This window comes from Gymnodraco acuticeps, unplaced genomic scaffold, assembly GCF_902827175.1.
Source record: "Gymnodraco acuticeps unplaced genomic scaffold, fGymAcu1.1, whole genome shotgun sequence".
NCBI classification, from domain to species: Eukaryota; Metazoa; Chordata; class Actinopteri; order Perciformes; family Bathydraconidae; genus Gymnodraco; species Gymnodraco acuticeps.
In genome coordinates, this window is record NW_022989819.1 from 1,704,824 (window position 1) to 1,713,408 (window position 8,585).

Genomic DNA, 8,585 nt, shown 5'->3' on the forward strand with positions numbered 1-8,585 from the left:
GCTGCGAAAAAACATTCAACCAATAAGAAACAGTTTAGGCCTTTTTCTGGTTTTATTAAATATAGTATAGTTTGACAGGGAAGCAACCACAACAAATAAAACTAGGTCAACCAAAGATTGCTGAAGCCAAAGGTTGCTTTTCCCTGGTTAAATATATTTAAGGCGTGACTCACCTGAAATATAGATGTCATGATTTAAAACAAGAAAAACATTTCCTGTGATGTTAAATATTTACATGACCTCAATTATCTTGAACTTAAAAATCAGTGTGTCCATTCAATGACTCCTTGAAGCTTCAATAATACATTTTAAACATCAGTGATAGGTCAAATATCATTACCAATTGGCGAGCAGCACACTTACAGCCACAGAGAGGACAGGATGCAGCCCGCTGTAAATGGCAGCTGCCCCTTCTGTTACCAGGCAGCGTTCATACCTGTCAAAGTCTACCTCCCTGGCTGCACACACGTGGTCAACGCGGCAGTCGCTGTTGCACTCTGTCAAGTCGTAGTTGACAGAGTTGAACTCATAGTACTTCTGAAGGTAGATGCGGTCAGAGGCAATGCGCTCCAGAGCCTGATGCATGGAGGCCGGGGAGGCGTCTGGCAGTCTGAAGCTCTCTGTGAGACGATACTCCTCCTCCCAGCGCCCATCACCTGCATTCGCGCGAGTCAGGTTCAGATAATAGGTCACCACATCCTGTTTAAGAAATAGAAACCGGAGTCATAAGAGAGATGTGTTTTTTTTCTGCAGAAGGTTTATATTGCAGCTACTACATGTAAAGGGAGGTTTTGCAGACTGGCTGTGACTTACTTTGACAAGGAGTGTTTGGGTGTCATATTCAAAGACACGAATCCCAGGGTTGTTGGCTCCATCCAGGACTCCAGGGAGGGATGTTTTCCAAGGTGTGACACCTGGGCTGAGGAACATCGTACTGATAGGAGAGCCTGTGGAAACAGAAAGGCCATCACCTCAGATTATCACAATAATAAGCACATGTGAGAATCACTGTGCATCACATTGAATGCATTAAAGAGTCAAAACTAAGTAACCTAAATACAAACCAAAGAAGAAATGCAGTAGTATTAGTATCAGGGGTGGAATGTTATCTCACTCCATTTTGGAGGCTAATATTGTAGCTTCATTTTACCTCCCTTACTAACTTACTAGTTATTTTCAAGTTCAAATGAATAAAAGAAGAAAGCATATATCAACTGATAAAGTATGTTGCATTATTATAGGTTAAGTTCCCCAGCCCAGCAGTATATCACAAAGAAAATGCCTTTTACAAAGGAGTGACAAGTTAAACTTAAAGTACTTTAATTACAATATGATGCTTATTCTTTTGTACCTTTGTGAAAGTAACATGCAGGATTTTATTTTATGACAACCTCAACTTAACAAAATATGTTAATACTTCCACGACTGAGCAATATAACACAGTCCATCCTTACCCGTTGAGTTGTAGAACATTCGGAAGCTATCGGTGTGATGATGGCCAAAAAACTGTCCCATTATGACTGAATGATGCCTCTGAATTAAATCCAGGTACAGCTTGTTGAATCCCGGCACAAACCACGGCTTATTTCTCTTCTTCTCAAAGAAACCTGGGGGGACGTGGCCAATGATGTACACCTGGGAGAGAAACCGATGTAGAGTTGGCAAAAATAGTCTAATTTCATGTAAAGTAGTTAAAGATCAATACATCGTTTTTGCAATGCTTGAGTATCTTGTTGTAAAAGTAGATCCATTTCCTGTGAGATAATTACTCATACAGGGGATGTAAATACAAAATATACTTCCTAATTACCTTGGTAACCATGTTAAAAAGAGGAATGAGGTTTTTATTACTTATTGAATGTTTTTTGCCCTTTAAAGGTGGGGTAGGTAAGTTTGAGAAACCGGCTCGAGATACACTTTTTGTTATATATATATCAATGAATATCTTAAGTGCTTTGACAAAAAATCCATTAAAAGAATTTATCTGTGGAAGCCGTAGTACTGTAAAAAGCACGACCAATCATTTTAGCCGGCCCGGCTAAAATAACTGGATGGCCTACCTGCCTGTCAGCCTTCCATCTGTGCACAAACTTGGTCTTCATTGGTCATGTGCGCGTTTGTGTGTGTTGGAGGAGTGGCTCTGTAAGGAAGTGGCAGATTTTTTCCGGCTGTGTATTTTCAAATTCTAGCGCACTCGAGCTGGTTTCTCCAAAATTACCTACCCCACTTTTAATCTGTAATTCAAATTTGACTTTAGATAAAATGTAACCCCTGTTGCAATGCAAAGGTAGTAAAGATGCTTTGCCTTTTCTTTGTTGTTGGCGGCCTCTGTAAGAACCTGATCCGCCCAGGTAAACTGTCCCGCTGGGTCCACCATGTTCTTGGTCTTCTTGTTCTGGTCATAGTAGAGGTTTGTGTTTAGTACCAGAATCCTGAAACCCGTTCGATTGAGCAGCTTCTCGGTGTAATATCCACCTATGTGGAGAAAAGATTTGCAGAACATGCATGACACAATTGGACGTGTGCTTTTAAATGCAAAATGCCATGTGATTTTATCAGGAAGGCAACTGTTTATATATCCAAACAACAAATCTCAATGTATTATTTACAAGAGGCTCTGTCCACCTTTTTTAAAAGTTTCCTCGGACGCTGGATCCAACCAGGCCTGCCAAATGTCTGCTGTTTGGTCATAGATGTCATCTGGGCCTGCAGGAAGCTGGCTTTTAGGGTGGAAGTCATGGTTGCCCAGGGCAGAGTACACTTTAGTGTCTAAGGAAGGAAGGGGTGTAAAGTATTCATCAATAATATCAGTTCATAAATTATACAAGTTAATGTTGGGTTTTTCTCCCAGAATAAACGAGTCCCTGAGGTTCCACTTACTTGGAAACACTTGACCTATGATGTGGGTAAGGTTGCTGATAATGGGAAGCACCACTTCCTCTCCAAGATCTGCGTGGGGTGTGTCATCTCTGTGCAGCAAAAGATAGAAGATACTTTTTAAGGATAAGATGCTTAAAGGAGACAAGTAAAAGAGGTTTTGGTTAAAGTTAAGACAGGTCTATAATAATATTATTTTAGTGTATAATTCATCCAGGTTGTCAATAGTGAATGCTATATAATATCATGAAAAATAAAACATAAACACGGTGAACCACATAGCATTTCTCTAAATGAACTTGGGACCCAACAAAACAGCTTAAAATGTTTTTCTATCAACCTCAAGCATATACATACCCTGTCCAAACGATGAAGTCCGGATCTGGTAGAATATCCTTCATGGCATACACAGAGGAGTTTATAAGGAGCCATGGCGAGTCACAAGCATAGTCTCCAAACTGTCCAGCATTGGCTGCGGGTCGTTTGCCACTTGATTGGCAAACCAGTTGAGGATCATCGCTCAGTTCGTAGGTCGGGTCCCAGTGCAGATCCGTGATGTGCCAGAAGTTTCCTGGATACAAACGATGCGTAATTGCGCACATTAAGTTGTTTCCCCACGATTACGTGAGTCTACCAGAAAACATTGTTCTACACCAATTTAACCAGGTTTCTTACCCGACAATGAGATGACGTCCTTAAAAAGCAGACACGATAAGAGCAGCCTTACTGTGGACATGTTGAAATAAGTGAGGAATGCAAAAGTCCGACAGAAGTCAAGTCCAGGTTTGAGAGGTAAGTCTATAAAGATAAGACGGTGTAATCATGACGCGTCTTCTGCCTGAAGGTGGTCCATTAACTAGCCTACTTTCTCTGCAGATTACACCTCGTTTCCTCTATTTCAGTTTTTTTTTTAAAACGTCAATGGGATTTGTTTTATGATTTAAAAGGAGAAGTGTGAGGTGTAAGACCTTTATTTGCAGCAGGAGAACAACTGTAGGCCACAATGAAGTTGTCAGACTATATACAAAAACAATGTATAGGCTCCAAAGATTTAATTCAAGTATGAATTGGGTAATGGCGATATATTTAAAGGCACCTGACACATACATCCCTTAATACAAACATGTGGGCTAAAGATAAAGTAGGCTAATTGAATTGTACTCTATGCTATGGCATATACATTATTAAGTTTTCAGGTGACCTATTGGGCTATCACAGCATATATGGGTGCACTTTTGTTGCTTTAGTTAGCGAGTAGAGTTTCCATTTTCCATTGTAAATAGTGTAGTAGTGTTTATTGAATAGCCTATAAAAGAGCATCTAGAGCAGTTTTGAGGTAGGCGTGCTGCCTTCGCAGGATGCACGTACTTCCCGGAGATCGGGTCGTAATATTGCTATTGACCTTATTGTTGAGATTCAAATGTAATATATTGGCCTGCATACGTAAAACCAAAATATTAAAAGAGGATATAAGCAGGCCAAGAAAATACTAAGCGTTGCCTCTTTTACATAGTATGAAACGCAATGTTTCCAACAGGACTTGAAGGCAGCACTGCCTTGGCATCTTACGAACACAATTCGTGCCCCGAACTTTGCCTTTTAGGCATTCCCTTCGGAAATTGATTACATCGCTCCCCAACAAGCTATATCAAAATACATTTCTAAAAACACGCGCTGTGTATGTTAAGGGCCGTTGTCAAGGTTAAGGTCCTCCGTCAAATCAACAATTGTACGTATCCAAACTGCCTGAGAGCCTAAAACCGAGGGGAAAATATCTCTGTGGCCGATTTGTGTAGGTTTCGCGGGACTTCTGCTACGCGCATGTGCAGTATATTGAGTTTAGCGCGCGAGACTGCTCAAGGAAGTCTACAGAACGACGTGCGGCTGTTGTCTCTGTTCCACAGTGTTTGACATTTTTGACATTTGACTTAATTTAGTTAATTAAACGTTGCCAGCATGTGGAATCAAGGTAAGCTTTATGTCCTCACTGTTACTTTGAGTAAAGTGTTCAGCTCGGTTTGTTGACGTTGTCTGGTTGCAGCTAACGTTAGCTTGACTACTAACATGCCTCTTTGTTGATGTGGCTCTGATGGGAATACACAACCATAACCTCCTTATCTAAGCTGATCTCTGCCTTGTTTTGTTTTCCAGGAGGGTCCAACAATGACTCAAGTACAGTTGGAGGTTACACTCAGTCTCCAGGAGGCTTTGCATCACCTGCTGCTTCCCAAGGAGGAGAGAAGAAAGGGGTTTGTACTAAAGCACAACATTGCTCTCTAAACGGCAACTTAAATGTACTATTTCTTACCACCAACACAAAGAAAACGTCAGAAATGTCTATTATTTTTTCCTTTTAAAAGTATCACTACCACATGTAGACAACAAATAATGTTAAAACTGATATAAAGCAAGACATATGGTGCTGAACATCAACCAATCAATGATACATTGCCCCTTAAGTTGTACATTCATATTTTAAGTTGGTTAAATTAATCAAATGGTTAGTAATATACTTCAAGTACTAGTTTTTTTACACATTAACTTTACCTAATTTCCATTGTATTCTTACTATACCTCTACTTCACTATCATTTAGATGCAGATATTGTGATTTTTACTCCACTACTCTCACTACATTAATTGTAAAGCTTTTGTTACTTTTAGATTTATATTCGTAATACCAGCCGTTAAAAACAATACAGCTTTACACTGTAAGTTAACCTACCCAACACTAAATGAAGTCATTCAAATGAGCCCTGCCTTAAAGAGCTGCAACGTTAAATCAAATAAAAAGTATAATCTAATAACATACAGTAAATGTTTCCGTCCTGAAGTGGGCCTTCTGTTTGATTAGTGTTTTGACAATGACTTGTATTTCGTACTTCTTGCATCATTGGATTTATACTGTATTTACACTATTAGCTTACTTCTGTGATTGTGTGTGTTTTGCAGAGAACTCGTGCCACACAGATAATCCCCTGCAACGTGTCTCAGCTGATGTCGGCCTCTCAGGCTGAAGAGTCCTTCAAAGTGGGCGATGTGGAAGTGACCCAGGTAAGTTGTAACCATTTTGATTTGATTGTCTCAGTAAATCCTCAAGGAAAAAATGACACATGTTTACAGCGTGTAGCTTCTAATGTGTGAGGGTTTAGTTCTCTTAAACCATATCATATTCAATTGAACATCTCGGGGTTGGACTGTTGGATAAATACGCTATTCAAAATTCAAAATGATGGGTTCTGAGGAAAAAAACGAATTGGCTTTTCTTTTTTCTGACATTTTAATAAAGATCAATCATTACTGGAAACAATCATTTGTAGCTTCTGTAGTTGTGAGATGATAGTGGTTCAAATGGTCGGTACTTTTCACTTCACCGAAAATGACTACAGTTCCAGGAGAATAAACCGTTCGGTAAAATAGTAAAAACGCCAAATTGGTGCATTTTTTACTTCTTTAAGAGATGGTAACTCTACAACCAACAGAGAGGCGAAGTCCCTCCCTTTCCGGGGGGGCTCCATGGGACCTTATTTCGGAAAGATTATGCATTGAAGTCAATGGAGAGAGAAAGATTATCTTTCGATCCCGTTTGAATAGTGCCACGAATTACACATATGATGTTTGTCAAAACAATTAAAATGTGTCGTAAAACTGTGAAGTAACACTTTTTTTGTGTGAAGCGCTCAATGAACTACATCTCCCGTCTCGCCCCACACACCAAGGCGGCCGTCACGTTGGTACTTTTCACTTCTTTCTTTCAGAATGAAGTGAAAAGTATTAAACGAGGTGAAAATCACTCCAAGTCTGGGCGTGTTGAGAGCTGTACACACACACAAGGGGAGTTAGTCGGTTCCGTAAGAGCCAGCATGCGGGACCGGGATTCTGGGATTTGTAGTCTTTCTAGTTGCGTATTTTTCATAGTCTTTTATTTCAACAGTTTTACGACAAACTGTGACTTTTTTTACATGGAAATTATTTTTTAAGACTGACAAACATCATATGTGTAATTCATGGCACAATTCAAACGGGATCCAAAGATAATCTTTCTCTCCCCATTGACTTCAATACATCATTTTTCCGAAATAAGGTCCCATGGGTCGGAAGCAGATGGGCGGGACTTCGCCACTCTATGTCTTCACCGCTATAATCATAATGTAACAATTAAACTTGTCGATCTCACTTTTGGATAACATTTCCTGTTCTGTGTCCTAGGTTACCATTGTGGGTATCATCAGGAGCACAGACAAATCCATGACCAACATCCAGTACAAGGTGGACGACATGACGGGCGCTCCCATGGATGTGAAGCAGTGGGTCGACACAGAGGTCAGTGACGCTGCTTTTGTCTTTGCACACAACCTTCAATCACTTACGAGAGCCGTAAACACTTGCTTTTACCTCTTTGGTTTCATGAAAGGCGAATCAAATGTATTAAACACGAGATTACTAAAACCCAATACCAAGAAGTCAAAGTTGGGGGTTTCCTGGTTCTTCTGTGGGTTCTTTGACAATTTTTTTAAGAAATGGGCTATTCTCATTTTTCAGACTCAATGCTGAACAGAAATTATGGTCCGCTTTCAGTTTCACCTTCTCGTCCCTTATAAATAACCTTAACTAGTGAAGACACACAAACACCAATGTGCATGACTGCATAAATGTAATGTGTGCAGTACATTATACATTGAAAACAATCCAATTACAACAGCGAAGTCAGCACTAACAAACTCTTTAAAACTACATGAATTAAGAATGTGAAATCAAGACCTCAGACTAAATTATATTGCGATATAATTGATGCTGTGGTGTAATCCCTCTTCTTTTGAAACAACTCTGCAGTAACTCAACATACTCCTTTTTAAAATAAGACATGGTTGTATTCTCACTTATTCAGATGGTTTAGGCATATCTTCATTGGTGAACGACACAAAGGAAGTCCCTTAGTAAGATGTGTGAATGTGTTTGGACAGGACCCCAGTGTGGACAGCACTGTTCTGCCTCCAGCACGTATGTCAAAGTGTCTGGAAACCTGCGCTCCTTCCAGGTGAGTTTACCATCCTCACATCCTCTCCACAGCAACAAGAAACAGGAACTTTAACTTTATGATCATTTGCTTTTAGATAAGCTTGTTTCATGAGCAGTGAGTTTTGTTCATGTTATTCTCTCAGAATCACAGATCTGTCGTGGCCTTTGGCGTCAAGCCCCTGGAGGACATGAATGAGATCACCTCTCATATGCTGGAGGTCGTTCAAGCGCACATGATGCTCGGCAACCCTCAGAGCCAGGTGAGCAATCTGAAGCATAAACCTCTGCTGTCTTTATTCATGGTGGAAGCAAAGCATAGACTGCATCAAGTATAGACGTAGCATCTGATACGGTTTCTGAAGAGGCAGCCACGCCTCTAGTGATGTGTCCCTTTTAGCCTTAAGATACCTTTTAACTAGGGCTGTCAGTCGATTCAAATATTTAATCGCATGATGTCCGTAGTTCATCGAGATTAATCCCAAATGAATCACACATTTTTTATTTGTTCTAAATGTACAGAACCTTACAGGAATATTTTTCAAGTTTTTAATACTCATTAACATATGAGTGGACACATATGCTTTATGCAAATGTTTGTTTATTATCATAAATACTCTCTGTCTCTCCTCTCTCTGTCTCTCTCTCTCTCTCTCTGTCTCTCTCTGTCTCTCTCTGTCTCTCTCTCTCTCC

The 8,585-nt window shown here is 40.0% G+C and overlaps 2 protein-coding genes across 2 annotated transcripts; one reads left to right on the forward strand and one right to left on the reverse strand.

The window, feature by feature from the left end:
* Positions 1-28: 28 nt before the first annotated feature.
* Positions 29-3,697, reverse strand: smpdl3b (sphingomyelin phosphodiesterase acid like 3B). Its single transcript, XM_034233309.1, has 8 exons — positions 3,553-3,697; positions 3,235-3,448; positions 2,881-2,969; positions 2,626-2,769; positions 2,306-2,475; positions 1,455-1,635; positions 814-947; positions 29-699 (listed from the first exon to the last, which is right to left on the reverse strand). The coding sequence occupies exons 1-8, from the start codon at positions 3,611-3,613 to the stop codon at positions 337-339; spliced, it is 1,356 nt and encodes a 451-aa protein (XP_034089200.1). The 5' UTR covers positions 3,614-3,697; the 3' UTR covers positions 29-336.
* Positions 3,698-4,708: 1,011 nt separating this feature from the next.
* Positions 4,709-8,245, forward strand: LOC117557341 (replication protein A 32 kDa subunit-like). Its single transcript, XM_034233154.1, is given in 7 exon segments — positions 4,709-4,846; positions 5,029-5,126; positions 5,829-5,930; positions 7,086-7,199; positions 7,841-7,868; positions 7,871-7,914; positions 8,039-8,245. Coding segments are annotated over 7 exon segments (591 nt in total). The 5' UTR covers positions 4,709-4,833; the 3' UTR covers positions 8,231-8,245.
* Positions 8,246-8,585: the final 340 nt, after the last annotated feature.